Raw genomic sequence first — 16,101 nt, forward strand, 5'->3', positions numbered from 1 at the left:
CATGTGTATTTGTGCACCATGTGTGTGCCTGTTTCTATGCAGGGCAAAAGACAGTCGGATCCCCTGGAACTGGAGTTACAGTTATAAGCCACATGGGTCCTGGGAATCAAACCTGGGAGATTCCTCTGCAAGAGCAGCAAGTCCTCTTAACCACTGAGTCTCCCAACCCCAGACCAAACTTATGTTTATCTTTTAAATGGAGGTAAAACTGTGGCCTGGCCGCCCCCAGCCTGACTCTGGCCATCACCGCTGCCGGGGGTAGGAGGGTCATGATCCAAAGGAACCAGAACAATTGAGGAAGCTTTTTATTGGTGGTCTGAGCTTTGAAGACACAGATGATAGCTTAAGAGAACATTTTGGGAGATAGGGCACACTTACAGACTGTGTGGTAATGAGAGACACCCAAACAAAACGTTCCAGGGGCTTTGATTTTGTGACCTCCTTTTGTGTTGAAGAGGTAGATACAGCAATGTGTGCTCGGCCACACAAGGTTGACGGGTGTGTGGTGGAACCAAAGAGAGCTGTTTCTAGAGAGGATTCTGTAAAGCCTGATGCCCATTTAATTAACAGTGAAGACAATTTTTGTTGGTGGTATTAAAGAAGATACAGAAGAATATAATCATAATCTGAGAGACTACTTTCAAAATTATGGCAAGAATGAAACCATAGAAGTTATGGAAGGGAGGGCCTAGGCCTTGCCCTGGATAATATGACAGACTTTGGAGATTCCCCTATGAAGGAAGGGCCTCACCTTCCCTGGAGAGTGGAGTGGAGATTAAGGGTTGGGAGGAGGGGAAGGAGAGGAAGCTGAGATTGAAGCAATTGTGAAGCAAGTTTGTTTCTAATTTAAATAAAAAAAAGTTTAAGCAAATTCTAAAAAAAACAAGTTATGGAAGACAGGCAGAGTGGAAAAAAGAGAGGATTTGCTTTAGTAACTTTTGATGATCATGACACTGTTGATGAAATTGTTCAGAAATACCACACCATTAAAGGGCATAATTGTGAAGTGAAAAAGTCCCTTTCTAAACAAGAGATGCAGTCTGCTGCATCACAGAGGTCATGGAGGTAGATCTGGCAACTTTATGGGTCGTGGAGGAAACTTGGGGGTGGGGGAGGTAATTTTGATTGTGGTGGAAACTTGGGTGGAAGAGGAGGCTATGGTGGAGGTGGTGGAAGCAGAGGCAGTTATGGAGGTGGCGATGGTAGATAGAATGGATTTGGAGGTGATGGTGGCAACTATGGCGGTGTCCTGGTTACAGTGGTAGAGGAGGCTATGGTGGTGGTGGGCCAGGATATGGAAACCAGGGTTGTGGATATGGTGGTGGAGGAGGGTATGATGGTTACAATGACGGAGGAAGTTTTGGTGGAGGTAACTATGGTGGTGGTGGGAACTATAATGACTTTGTTATTAGAGTGGACAACAGCAGTCAAATTATGGACCCATGAAAGGGGCGGCTTTGGTGGAAAAAGCTCAGGCAGTCCCTGTGGTGGTGGCTGTGGATCTGGTGGTAGAGTAGTGGATATGGTAGCAGGAGGTTTTAAAAGAATACAGCAGAAAAGAGCTACAGTTCTTAGCAGGAGAGGGAGTGAGGAGTTGTCAGGAAAGCTGCAGGTTACTTTGAGGCAGTCATTCTAAATGCATTAGAGGAACTGTAAAAATCTGCCTCAGGAGGAAGGATGTTCCATAGTCAGAAAAGCTACTGCAGCTTAAACAGGAAACCCTTCTTGTTCAGGACGGTCATAGCCACAGTTTGCAAAAAGTGCAGCTGTTGATCAATGCGAGGTAGTGTCAATTAGACGTGTACATTCCTGGGGTCTTTTATCTGGTGTAGCTTTGTCTTTCTTTTTCTTTTCATTATACCAGGTTTATTGCCCTGTAAATTGTGGTAGTGGTACTAAGAATAAAAAATTAAGGAATTTTTAACTCTTCAAAATTTTATTTATTTTTTTATTTGCTTCCTTGAGGTTGAGGGGGGAGGCAGTTGAGACAGGGTCTCTGTGTTGCTCTATCCTGGAATTCACTATGTAGACTACACTGGCTTCAAACTCAAAGAGATCTACCTTCCTCTGCCTTCTGAGTGCTAGGATTAAAGGTCTGTGCCAAACCTGGCTACTTATGTTTATCTTAAATGGGAAAATCAGGCAAGTTAAATTTGGTAAAAATGTCTAAATTTGGGGTGGCTGACATTTAAATGGAAAATGGTTTTGAAGGCAAACCATGTTTTCAGAAATCACAAGCAAGTTACCAGCCAGCCACAGAATGATATGCTAAAAAGCTTATTCATCTTAGGATCACGTTTACTTATCACCTCACCTGATTAGTTCCCAGTCAGTTTTATCTATTAAATGGCCACCAAGACCAGTTTTACTCTACAGTTAACTTACATGCAAACATCTTGTAGATTTTCAAGATTATGGTAGAACAAAAGGATTCACTCATTTAGAAAACTACAACATTCAACTGTCTTAGACCCACACAGTAGTGCTGGAGAGAAACACAGGGTAGTCATTAACAGGTGTACAATGAGTTCACTTCAATGAGTTCATTTCAAACACTTCCACACTAGTCAAATAGAAGAATACACAACTCTAAAATGTGACATCAGTGCCACCAAGGCTAGGGCATGACAGGGATTGCTTCCAGTTCAAGGCTATCCTAGACTACAAAATAAGTTCCAGGTCAGCCTTGGGCACATAAGATCCTGTTTCAAAATAATAAAACCTGCCACCACCAACAAAGGCAAGTTGAGGTTATAAAAAACATGAGTGAAAGGCTAGTGAGCTGGAGTAAGAGAACACAGAGACACAGCTGGGTGACCTGAGGAGGAGAACACAGCTGCTTTATTGTTCATGAAGGAGAAGATCCACTTAGTGGAATGTGCACTCTATTGTCAGTGGTAATTTGAAGGGCTACAGATAACAGCATTTTTCTTCAGCAAATATTGACTGAAATTGCCATTTTGTTCTATCCTTTAAAATTTCTATAGCTTCAAATAATACTAAAAGAAGATCACATGAGAAAATCATATTGATCTATTCTGTGCTACAAACTGACAAATGAAAAGCTAAGATGAGCTAATGTTAAGCTAAGCCCAGTTTAAACTATGGAATCATAGTCTCAAAGTTTATTGCAAAGTATGATAAAAGCTAATTGTAATTATATTTCTCACCTGTTTGTAGGCATAAAATTCTTTGTGTGCTTGATGTCTTAGCCTAAAAGACACAAATGAACAGTTTGATATTAAGATTTTGATATTAGATGTTCTAGTGAAGATAAGAATTATGTGTATTAAGTTAAGTCTTATTTAATTTGTCTCATACTTAATTTAAAAACTTAAGACACACATTCGGTAAAGTGCAAAAACTAAGTACACAGTTCAGAAATTTAAAATATGCATCTCCTGGAATAATTACCATCCACATAAAAATATGGGTTATTCCCAGGACCCCTGAAGCCTCTGAAATGATCCTTCCCAATCACTGTCCATCCTTAAAACTGGTCTTATTTGCTGGGCGGTGGTGGCGCACACCTTTAATTCTAGCACTCGGGAGGCAGAGGCAGATGGATCTTTCTGAGTTCAAGGTCAAGTCTACAAAGTGAGTTACAGGACAGCCAGGGCTACATTGAAAAAACAAACCGAACCAACAGAGAAAAAAAAGAACCTGGCCCTATTTGTCTTTTTATCGCCGATCAATGTAGATTAGTTATGTCTGCTTTTAGACTCTTGCATGGGTTACTTGGTTTCTTCCAATCTACAGTCCCTAACAGATTCTTTTTGAATCTTGTTACAGAAATGTCTGCCTAGTCAAAGATTAAGAAGGTACCTCTCCTGAAGCCAATGTTTGAAGACAAAACCTATTATCCCAACACAGTGGTAGAAGGATCAAAAGTTCAAGGTCATTCTTGGATACATAGACATTTGGGGCCAGCCTGGGAGGGCTACTCAAGACAATGTCCTGCATTCTGAAAAAAATCATGTACTATTTTACCTACCACATTTAAGGCTGAGATCTACCTATGCCTAGACTTTATATGTATTGTGAGGTAGGGTTCTAGATTCTTTTTATCCTTATACCAGTTTTTACTGGCTTCAAAACATTTATGAAGATCCTCTTTTCCCCATGAATGAGGCAGTTATGTGTCTGATATCAAATGCCATATGCAACATGTGATTTTCTCACAAACTTTGCATCCAACCCCAGTGCTCCATCTTCCTGCCCTTCATACAGCATCCAACAGCATCCCTCAAAAACTCTGAATCCTGGATCTGGTGTGATTGGTATCTTTAGTCAACAGGCAGAGATAGGAAAGAGGCCAAGTGACCAAGTGATTGCAGAGCAGAGGTTAAACAGCATCCATAAGCCAAGGAAAACTAAGGACTGCTGGTTGTCACCAAAGGCTAGGAAGAGGCCTCTAGTGGACATGCCCAAAGAGATGGACACTTCTGTTGTCTGGGCTCACTATAGTGCTCTGAGAGGGTCCTAGAAAACTAACACCCTGTGCCAATATATGCTATTTTAAAGTGTTTTATTCCAGGGGCTGGAGAGATGGTGGAGCAACTAAGAGCACTTACTGCTCTTGAAGAGAACCTGTGTTGTATTCCTCACACCCTCATCAGATGGCTCACAACTGACGATAATTTCAGTTTCAATGCTATCTGGTCTCCACAGGCACACATGGGGTGCACAGAAATTCATGTAGATACATAAAACACTTTTATTCTAAAGCAAACATACAAAAGGTATAGAATCCATATATATATTTCATTTGAGACAGTATTACTATGTAGCCCAGACTGGCTTTGAATTTAAGAACTCCCTGCCTTATAACCCTACACCACCACACTCAGCTCACATATATTTTTCTCCTTGTTTCCCAATGCATACAGTTATAGAACTATAGTATAGTTAATACAACTAGAAAACTACATGGCATAATACTGACAGAATATCAGCCAACTATCAACAATAGGCCCCATTTGAATTTCACGAGGTTTTTTACTCATGTCTTTTCCTTAACAAGAGTCTAACTTGGGATACCATTTTACATTTAATGTCTCCATAGCCTCCGTTTTCATGGTAGTTTCTCAGCTGTTCAAACTTTTGACACTTAACTAAAATCAGTTGGTTCAGGTATTGCCAATAATAAAGTCACTAACTGTAACTTTCTGACACAATCTTGGGAAGATAGGTTAAAATGATGTCTTTCCATTAGCATCAGCCTTCCTTGCCTAGTGGTCCTAATTCTTATTTATTTAATTGGAATTCACACATAAGAGTGAAGGCTGCCAGTTATGACAGCATTCAGCTTTAATCCCAGCACTTGGGAGGCAGAGGCAGGCACATTTCTGAACTTGAGGCCTGCCTGGTCTACATAGCTGCAAAGTAAGACCATGTCTGAAAATAAAAACAAAACCCCAAAATTTACCTATGCTCTATGGCTAAAATTCAATATGATCATTATTTGTTGCTCAGACCAGACTATAGCTTAGAGATAGAATGCTTGTCTAGCATGCATAAGCCTAGTACTGAAGGGGAAGGGGGACTTGGTTTATAATTTCTTTTTGTTTTTACCTATCCATGATTAGAATCCTAAAGTTCTATGCATCAGTTGTTTCAAACCCTTGCTATTCTCTTCAGGTTTTACCATACCCTATATCCTCTCCTTTCAGACAAGGTCTTGCTGTGTAGCTCAGGATGGCTTTGAACTCAGGACAGACTTGCTTCATCCTGAGTATTAGGACTGTGTGGGTTACCTGGCACTCGCACTGGCTCTCTCTCTCTCAATACATGCATGTATATATGTGTATATGTATATGTAAATTTTTTTGCGGCAGAGTCTTACTCTATCCCACCTGGAACTCACTATTGAGCTAAAGTTGGCCTTAGCCTGCTGAGTGCTATAATTACAGGCAAGAGCATCATGCCCAGCCAGGGAAGACTTGCCATGAAGAATGTAAAATCACATGCCAGATTATCAGAAACTACAGGCAGGTGGCTCTTACCTATAAAACTATTTTGCAGTCAGAAGGCTGAGGCAAGAGGAGCAGAAGTTAAGGTTAGCCTGAGCGACAGAATGAGATCCTGTCTCAAAATAAAAACAAAACCCAACCCCACAAATACCTCTACCCTTTTTTAACTCTAAAAAGAAGCTCTTTGAAGAATACAAATTATTTTACTATTTTTTTGAGACAGGGTCTCACTATGTAGTTCTGGCTATCCTGGAGCTCACTATGTAGACTAGGCTGGCCTCAATTCACAGAGATGCTCCTACCTACCTCTGCCTCCTGAGTGCTGGAATTAAAGGTGTGCACCAGCATGCCTGGTTTCATGTACCATTTTTCATTGTTGTTTTTTGATATATGGTGTTGCCATGCAGCTTAGCTGGCCTTGAACTCTTGATCATGTGGCTTCACCTTGGAAGTACTAAGTCACAAGTCTTTGCTACTAAACTTGACTTATACAGACTTTTTAAAGTTAGTTTTGGTTTTGAAAATTAGGTTCTATTTAACAATGTAAAAGGTAAAAGTGTTTAGATAATAACAACTCAGCCAGGCATGAATCATTAGTGACAAAATCTATCACCTCATCCCAAGTGAGGTGAACTCTTCTGTCCCGTGTCTCTGTGAATAGTTAATGTTTGCAGTGTGGAATGTTTAGTGTGTTATGCAGATAAATAACTATGTGAATACCCAACTTTTGCAACAGAGAGGCATTTAAAGTCTTGAAAGACCAGCTGTAAGATGCCTTTTAAGGCATAGCTTTTGTCTTAAGATACTGTCTTCTGACTCATGACTTCAGATGACAGTGATGCAAATGCCTGCTACAAGAGCAACTTCCAACAGACTAAATCAGGACTCTGGGAGCAGAGGCAGGGATATCTGCAAGAGTTCAAGTCTACATAATGGGTACCAAGCCAGTCAGGGATGCATAGATTGAGGCTCTGTCTCAAAACAAAACTTAAAAAGAGAAAGTAGGTTAAGTCTTGGAGATGATGATGTTAAGTGTATCTGGATGGGGCACTAATATTGTGGAAGAGTTATTGAAGACCATTTTCTCCTACAGAGTAAAACACCTCATCAGCTGGTAGGATTAAAGACTGAACAAAAGTAGGTTACTGAACAACCAACTCACAGCCAGTTAAAATGCTAAGCCACTATGGCCTTAGAAAATTGGCCCATTCTTACACATATTTTGGCCTTATGGTAGAAATAACTGTTTAACATATTCTGAAATATCAGAAAATAATAAAAATAGATTACCTAATCAAGTAGCAACAGAAGAGCAAACTAAGGATGAAGACAAATACAGCAGTGCCAAAAACCACAATATATATGTTGAGAGGCAGATTCTGGAATCCAATATTAGGCATCCTGAAGTTGTAATGTGGGAAATCTGAGCTCATGGATGAACTGTGGGAAAGAAAGAATGGAAAAGAATTAGGTGTGGACAAGCGTGGTGGTACATGTCTGTAATCCCAGCCACTGGGAGGAGGAAGGAGAATTGCTATGAGTTTGAGGTTAGCCAAAGCTACATAGCCAAGACTGTTTAAAAAAATCAACCCCCCCAAACAATCCCAAAACAAACTCTCACACTCCCTTAGAACCATAGAGGCAAGTTTTCTAATGCTTGGCCTGAACTAAAATTAGTTAAAGTATTACTATTCTTGTCCTTCCTTCATTATCACACCAAATATTTACCAATGTTATTAGATTCAAAACATAAAGCATTTCAGTTTACATTCATTCATAATGCACATCATAAAATAATGCTAGTAATTAATCAACACCAAAGCTTCAAGGTACAAAAATGTATTAAAACTTCTCAGGTTATTTAATAATGCACCCCTATATGTAGCAGTATTCACCTCATAACTTACCAGTATTTATAATGGTAATATATGAAAAATAACCCATCTGCCTTGGCTGAAACATAGGAGGAAATGACTAAATCTCTTAAAGAAATCTATGAAAACACAAACAACTAGTAGAAGGAAATGACAATTAAGACCTGACAGTGGAATCAATAAAGAAAATCCACAGATGAAAAATGTAGGAACTATAACAGGAACCTCAGTGACAAACCTCACCAACAGAATACAAGAGATGAAAGAGGCATTGAAAACATGATAGAAGAAATGGGTAGCTTGGTCAAAGAAAATGTTAAGCCTAAAAAATTCTGGCACAAAACATCCAGGAAATTTGAGACACTATGAAATGATCTAAGAAGAGGAATAGAGAAAGGAGAAGAAACCCAGGGCAAATGCATAGAAAATAGACCAGACAAGAAAAGAAATTCTCCTTGGCATGCAATAATCAAAAACACTAAATATACAGAACAAAGAAAGAATATTAAAATCTGCAAGGAACATATAAAGGCAGACCTATTACAATAACTCCTAACTTCTCAGTGTAGACTTTATTTGGTTTTTGTTTTTTGTTTTTACAAGACAGGGTTTCTCTGTATTATTTTGGAGGCTGTCGGTCCAGCCCGGCCTGGAACTCACAGAGATCCGCCTGCCTCTGCCTCCCGAGTGCTGGGATTAAAGGCGTGTGCCACCAACGCCCGGCTCTCAGTGTAGACTTTAAAGCCTAATGTAGAACAAAAGGTGTTCTACAAACCGAGACCACAGTTGCCATCCAAAACTACTATACCAAGCCAAACTTTCAATCACAATAGATAAGGAAAATAGGATATTCCAAGATAAAACTAAATGTAAACAATATCTATCCAGCCCTATAATCTAAAGAGGCTAACCACACCCAAGAAAATACAAGGAATAAATAATTATAGACCAGAAAGAGGGGGACATACACATACTCACTACAAAATAACAGGAATCAACAAATGCTGCTCATTGATAATTCTTAACACCAATGATCTCAATTCCCCAACAAAAAAAGGCAATCACAGACTGGATAGAAAACAGGATCCGGCCGGGCGTTGGTGGCGCACGCCTTTAATCCCAGCACTCGGGAGGCAGAGGCAGGTGGATCTCTGTGAGTTTGAGACCAGCCTGGACTACCAAGCGAGTTCCAGGACAGCCTCCAAAGCCACAGAGAAACCCTGTCTCGAAAAACAAAAAAAAAAAAAAAAAAAAAAAAAAAAAAGAAGAAGAAGAAGAAAACAGGATCCATCCTTCTGCTGCATCCAAGAAACACACTTTAACATCAAGGATAGACATCACCTCAGAGGAAAAGGGATGAAAAAAAAATATTCCAAGCAAATTGACCTAAGAAGCAAGTTGGTGTAGCCACTTTAATATCTGACAACAAAACTAATCAGAAGAGCTAGAGAAGGACACTACATACTCAAAGGAAAAATCCAAGAGGACATTGCAATTCTTAACTTCTATGCACCAAACACAAGGGCACCTAAGTTCATAAAAAACACTAAAAACTACCACAGCTTAAATCACATATTGACTGTCATACAGCGATAGTGGGTGATTTCAACACTCCTCTCTTGCCAATAAACAGACAAAACTAAACAGAGAAATGTTGGAGCTAAATGATGTCATAAACCAAATGAACCTAGCAGATATTTATAGGACACTCCTTCCAAACACTAAAAAATATACTTCCTTCTTAGAAGCTCATGGAGCTTTCTCCAAAATTGAACACATACTTGGTCACAAAGCCAAGTCTCAACAAATATAAGAAAACTGAAATAATCCCTGTATCCTCTCTGGCCGCCGTGTATCAAAGCTGGATGACAGCAACAACAGAAACAAACTCATGGACACTGAACAACTCAATGAAAACTGGGTCAAGACATAAATTAAGAAAGAAATTTAAAACTTTCTAGAATTGGATGAAAATGAATATATAAATACCCAGACTTATGGGACACAATGAAGGTGATTCTACAAGGTAAGTTCAAAGCACTCATATGAGTAAGAACACACTTGAAAGCTCCAAAACTAAAAGAACTCACACCCAAAAGGAATAGATGGCAAGAAATATCAAACTCAGGGCAGAAATCAATAAAATAGAAACAAAAACAATAGCAAAAATAATACTAAGAATCAGTGAGGTGAAGTGAGGCAAAGAGTGGATTCTTTGAAAATATCAATAAAATTGACAAACCCTTAGCTAAATTAACTAAAAGACAGAGAGAAGAAGCAAATTAACAGACATGAGGAAATCCAGAGAATCATGAGGACAGACTTTAAAATCCTGTACTCCATCAAACCAGAAAATCTAAAAAAAAAAAAAAATGGATAATTTTCTTGATGCATATATGCCCCCTACTGAAATTTAAGAACCCCTATTCATTTTCCCTTTATTTAAATTAGAAACTACTTGCTTCACATCTCAATTCCAGCTTCCTCTCCCTCCCCTCCTACCCTGCCTCCAACCAATTCCCCCAACACCCCACCTCCCTCCCTCCCCTGGGTCTCACCCTCCCTGGGGGATCTCCAAAGTCTGTCATATCATCCAGCACAGGGCCTAGGCCCTCCCTCTTGTGTCCAGGCTGAAAGAGCATCCCTCCATGTGGAATGAGCTCCCAAAGTCCATTCATATGCCAGGGGTAAATACTGATCTACTGCCGAGGCCTCCTCACTGACCCCCATATTCAGGGGGTCTAGATGAGTCCCATGCTGGCTTCTCAGCCATCAGTCTGGGGTCCATGAGCTCCCCCTTGTTGAGGTCAGCTGTCTCTGTGGGTTTCACCAGCCCGGTCTTGACCCTTTTGCTCATCACTCCTCTCTGTCTGCAACTGGGTTCCAGGAGTTCAGTTCAGTATTTAACTGTGAGTGTCTGCCTCTGCTTCCATCACTGGATGAGGGTTCTAGGTAGTCATCAATCTCATTATTGGGGAAGGACATTTAAGACAGCCTCTCCATTATTGCTTAGATTGCCAGTTGGTGTCATCCTTGTAGATCTCTGGAAATCTCCCTATTGTTAGATCTCTCCTCAAACCTATAATGGCTCCCTCTATTATGGTAACTCTCATCCTGCTCTCCTCTATTCTTCCCCCGACTCAACCTTCCTGCTCTCCCATAGCTTCCTCTCCCCCTCTCTTTCTCCCATCTCCCTCTCTCCTCCTCTCATGCTCCCAATCCACTCAGGAGATCTTGTCCCATTCCCCTTCTCTGTGGTACCATGTGCATCTCTCTTAGGGTCCTCTCTGTTTCCCAGACTCTCTGGTGGTGGGATTGTAGGCTGGCAATCCCCTGCTCCATGTCTAAAATCCATATATGAGTACATACCATGTTTGTCTTTTTGTGACTGGGTTACCTCATTCAGGATGGCTTCTTCTAGTGCCATCATTGCCTGCAAATTTCAAGATTTCCATTGTTTTTTTTTTCCCGCTGTGTAAATATACCACATTTTCTCTATCCACTCTTCAGTTGAGGGGCATCTAGGTTGCTTCCAGGTTCTGGCTATTACAAACAATGCTGCTATGAACATAGTTGAACAGATGTCCTTATCGTATGAATGTGCATCTTTTGGGTATTTGCCTAAGAGTGGAATTGCTGGATCTTGTGGTAGACTGATTCTCATTTTTCTTAGGAACCTCCATATTGATTTCCAAAGTGGCTGTACAAGTTGGCACTCCCACCAGCAGTGGAGGAGTGTTCCTCTTTCTCCACATCCTCTCTAGCATAAACTGTCATTGGTGTTTTTGATTTTAGCCATTCTGACAGGAGTAAGATGATATCTCAGAGTTTTTTTGATTTGCATTTCCCTGATGGTTAAGGATGTTGAGCACTTTCTTAAGTGTCTATCAGTCATTTTATACTCCTCCACTGAGAATTCTCTATTTAGTTCTGTATCCCATTTTTAATTGTGCACCCCTATTTATTGCCTCTATTTAGAAGCAATTATTAAAAAGTCTACCAACAAAAAAACAAAAGTAACAGAACCAGATGGTTTTAGCTCAGAATTCTATCAGACTTTCAATGAATTAATACCAATACTTCTCAAATTATTCCACAAAATACAAACAGAAAGAACTTTGCCTAATTCATTTTATGAGGCCACAATTACCCTGATACCCAAACCTCATAAAGACTCAAAATTACAGACCAATTTCCCTTTTGAATATAGATGCAAAAATTATCAGTAAAATATTTGCAAACTGAATACGAGAACACATCAAGCCAAGCGTTGGTGGCACACACCTTTAATCCCAGCACTCGGGAGGCAGAGGCAGACAGATCTCTGTGAGTTTGAGGCTATCTTGGTCTACAGAGTGAGTTCCAGGGCAGGATTCAAAGCACTATAGAGAAACCCTGTCTTGAAAAACAAAACAAATACAAAACAAAAAAACACATCAAAAACATAATCCTCCATGATCGAGTTGGCTTCATCACAGAGATGGAGGGAGTGGTTAGACATTTGTAATTACGTAAATGTAGTCCACCATAAGCAAACTGAAAGATAAAAATCATATGACCATCTCATTAGAAGCAGAAAAGGCCTTTGACAAAATCCAACATCCCTTTTCATGATAAAAGTCCTGGAAAGATTAGGGATACAAGGGACATACCTCAACATAATAAAGACAGTTTACAGCAAGCTCTTAGCTAGCATCATCTTAATAGAGTAACTCAAAGCGACTTCACTAAAATCAGGAACAAGACAAGGTTATCCATCTCTCCGTATTCAACATAGTACTTAAGTCTTAGCAAGAGCAATAAGACAACTGAAGGAGATCAAGGGAATACAAATTGGAAAGAAGTCAGTGTATTGTTATTTGCAGATGATATATAAGATTGTGGTGATATTTTGTTTATGATCTAACAAATTAAAGCTTGCCTGAAGATCAGAGTGCAAAGCTAGGTATACTAGTTAGTCATAGAGGCCAGGCAGTGGTGTCACACACCTTTAATCTCAGGACTTGGGAGAGAGAGGCAGAGGGCCACCCTGGACTACATGAGATTGAATCTGTCTAAAGGAGAAACAGAGCTCACACAAAGGTGATCCCAGCACTTGGAATCTCATGCCTTTAATCCCAGCACTAGTGAGGTGGAAACAGGGGTGATAATGGAGACAGAAATACAAGTGGGCAGGAGACAAAAGAGAGATGCAGTGTGAGGAGCAGTGCAGTCTTAGACTGCACTGAAGGATACTTAGACTGCCCCTTTGGTCTGAGCATTGGTAGAGGTAAGAACTCTCTAGTGGCTGGCCGCTTTGCTTCCCTGACCTTCAACATTAACTCCAATATGTGACTGAGTTTTTATTGAACAGTTAGAATTTGTACTACATATGCTAGTGGCCCTAATAATTCCACTGGAAACTCCTACAGCTGATAATACACTTTCAGCAAAGTAGTTGGAGACAAAAATCAACTCACAATCAGCAGTTTTCCTATATACAAATGACAGACTGAGAAAGAACACAGGGAAACATAACCTTTCACAACAGCATCAAATAATATAAAATACCTTGGGGTAACTCTAACCAAGCAAATGAAAGACTTGTATGATAAAAACTAAGACACTGAAGAAACTGAAAAAGATGGATTGGTAGGATTACCATAGTAAAAAATGACCATCCTATGAAAAGCAATATACAGATTCAGTGCAATTCCCATAAAAATTCCATTAACAGGTCTTGACAGAACAATTTTCAGTTTTATATGGAAACACGCACACACACACACACACACACTCCCTAAAACAAAACCAAAAAGCAAAGATAGCTAAAGAAATCCTAAATAATAAACAAACTGCTGGAGGTATCACCATCCCTTACCTCAAACTGTACTACAGAGTATGGTATTGGTACAAAAACAGACATATTGATCAATGGAATTGTAGACCCTGACATAAATCCTCATACCTATGGTCACCTGCTTTTTGGCAAAGAAGCCAGAAATACACACAGGGAAAAGGCAGCAACTTCAACAAATGGTATTGATCAAACTGGATGGCTGCATGTAGAAAGAATCCAAATAGATCCCTATTTCTCAACCTGGATAAAACTTAATTGCAAATAAATCAAAGACCTCAACATAAAACTAGATATACTGAAGCCGGGCAGTGGTGGCACATGCCTTTAATCCCAACACTCTACAGACAGAGGCAGGCCGATCTCTGTGAGTTTGAGACCGGCTTGGTATACAAGAGCTAGTTCCAGGACAGCCTCCAAAGCCACAGAGAAACCCTGTCTCAAAAAACAAACAAAAAAACAAACAAAAACCCAAACCACACAAAAACCAAAACCAAAACAAGAAAACCCCCCAGATACACTGAACCTGATAGAAGAGAAAATGGGGAATAGCTTTAAATGTATTGGCATAGTACAGACTTTCTAAACAGAACACCAACAGCAGAGGCACTAGGATCAACAATAAATGAAACTAAAAAGCTCCTGCATAGCAAAGAACACTATTATTTGAACAAGGTGGCAGTCTACAAGATGGGAAAAGATTTTACCAATGATACATATATATATAATATATAAAGAAGTTGAATAAACCCAGATATCAAGAAAACTAACAGCCGGGCGGTGGTGGCTCACACCTTTAATCCCAGCACTCGGGAGGCAGAGGCAGGAGGATCTCTGTGAGTTCGAGGCCAGGCTGGACCAACAGCCTCCAAAACAATACAGAGAAACCCTGTCTTGTAAAACCAAACAAACAAACAAACAAAAAAAACAAAACCAAAAAAAAAACCCCCAAAAAACCAAAAAACAAAAACTAACAATTCAATTTAAAAATGGGGTCCAGATCAGATCAAATAGAGCACTCTCAAGAAGAAACGCAAATGGCCGAGAAACAAAAGAAATGTTCAACATCCTTAGGAAAACACAAACCAAAACTACTTTGAGATTTCATCTTACACCTGCCAGAATGGCTAACAAATGACAGTTCATTCTGGCAAGGATGTGGAGGAAGGGGACCACTCATTCACTGCTGGTGGGCCTGTAAACTTGTACAGACACTACAGAATTCAGTGTTGTGGTTCCTCAAGATGATGAGAATTGACCTACCTCCAGATCTAGCTGTAACACAATATATAAAAGACCTAGAGACTGATACTGGGGTTCAAGCTTCAAGCTGAAAATCAGAAAAGCAAAGCAGCAGGCCATTAAGCTCTTACCACTACCTCAGGCTGAAGTGGCTGATCCTTCCGTCTCTCCTCAACGTGAAGGGAGAATCCTGAGACTGAATGTCTTCCTATCCTCAGTATGTCTGGAGAACGAATGCTATACTGAGACTTTGCTCCTGTCTTATGTACCTCCCTAATGCTGGGATTAAAGGCGTGTGGCCTTGGAATTGCAGAGCTCCATCTACCTCTTAATCATGAGTACTAGGATTAAAGGTGCATCCCACCAACCCCTAGCTTCTGGCTGCTGGGATTAAAGCTTCTATGACTTGTGGCTGACTCTGTTCTGAATCCTCAGGTAAGCTTTAATAAATCATAAATAATATAGCACCACATCCAGCTATACCACTCTGGGTATATATACCCAAAGGATGCTCCATCCTACCAAAGACAGTTGCTCAAGCATGGAATGTTCATTTCAATAGACAGAAATTGGAAACATAACCTTTCATTTATACTATCAATTTTAAAAGAACAGGAAAATACTGAAAATTAACTAGATAGTTCAATTTTAGAACAAATCATGTAAGTCAGAAAAAATAAAGGGAAAACCAAAAAAATAGATGAACTAAAAGAAAAAAATGAGGCAGGTTTGAGTCAACTAACCAAATAAAATATTAAAAAGAAAATGTTATGCTGAGATCTTTAAAAAAACTAATGAGACTTTGAGTATTAATTTCCTAATTTAGATTAATGGATGTTATAGGTATATAAATAGCCAAACTGGCTCAAGAAGACCTGACTTTAAAGAATATATAGTTCATAAGCATGCTAGGCAATCACTTTACAACTAAGCTGTGTTTTTCACAGTAAGGCACAGCTTGGGGCTGCATGGCCATTCTGCAGGCTGTACTGTTGCATAATAGGGTGGGTGGCATTTTTACAGTCTATAGAGTGCCTGTGAATGTGAACACATGCCAATAAGTTACCATTAGTCACAATTTTCACCACTTCCTGTCATCTACTGTATTTGTGTTGCTATTTTTCCCTAAGGAGATAAATCATTCTGCCTATATTCAAATTTAAAATAAAAAGGAAGA

General features: G+C 39.8%; 1 protein-coding gene and 1 pseudogene across 2 annotated transcripts in view; one reads left to right on the plus strand and one right to left on the minus strand.

Moving 5' to 3' along the window:
- Nucleotides 1-16,101, minus strand: part of Rnf24 (ring finger protein 24) — a 55,339-nt gene that overhangs the window by 7,929 nt on the left and 31,309 nt on the right. For both annotated transcript variants that reach the window (XM_005068651.4, XM_040746330.1), the window contains exons 2-3: nucleotides 7,263-7,412; nucleotides 3,171-3,213 (exon numbers count right to left, since the gene is read on the minus strand). In XM_005068651.4, the coding sequence (XP_005068708.1) occupies nucleotides 3,171-3,213; nucleotides 7,263-7,405 (186 nt within the window). In that variant the 5' untranslated portion in view covers nucleotides 7,406-7,412. The remainder of the gene's footprint in view (nucleotides 1-3,170; nucleotides 3,214-7,262; nucleotides 7,413-16,101) is intronic.
- Nucleotides 58-1,929, plus strand: LOC106021034 (annotated as a pseudogene).

The sequence above is a fragment of the Mesocricetus auratus genome, unplaced genomic scaffold (genome assembly GCF_017639785.1).
Source record: "Mesocricetus auratus isolate SY011 unplaced genomic scaffold, BCM_Maur_2.0 Super-Scaffold_100004, whole genome shotgun sequence".
In the NCBI taxonomy this organism is placed as follows: domain Eukaryota; kingdom Metazoa; phylum Chordata; class Mammalia; order Rodentia; family Cricetidae; genus Mesocricetus; species Mesocricetus auratus.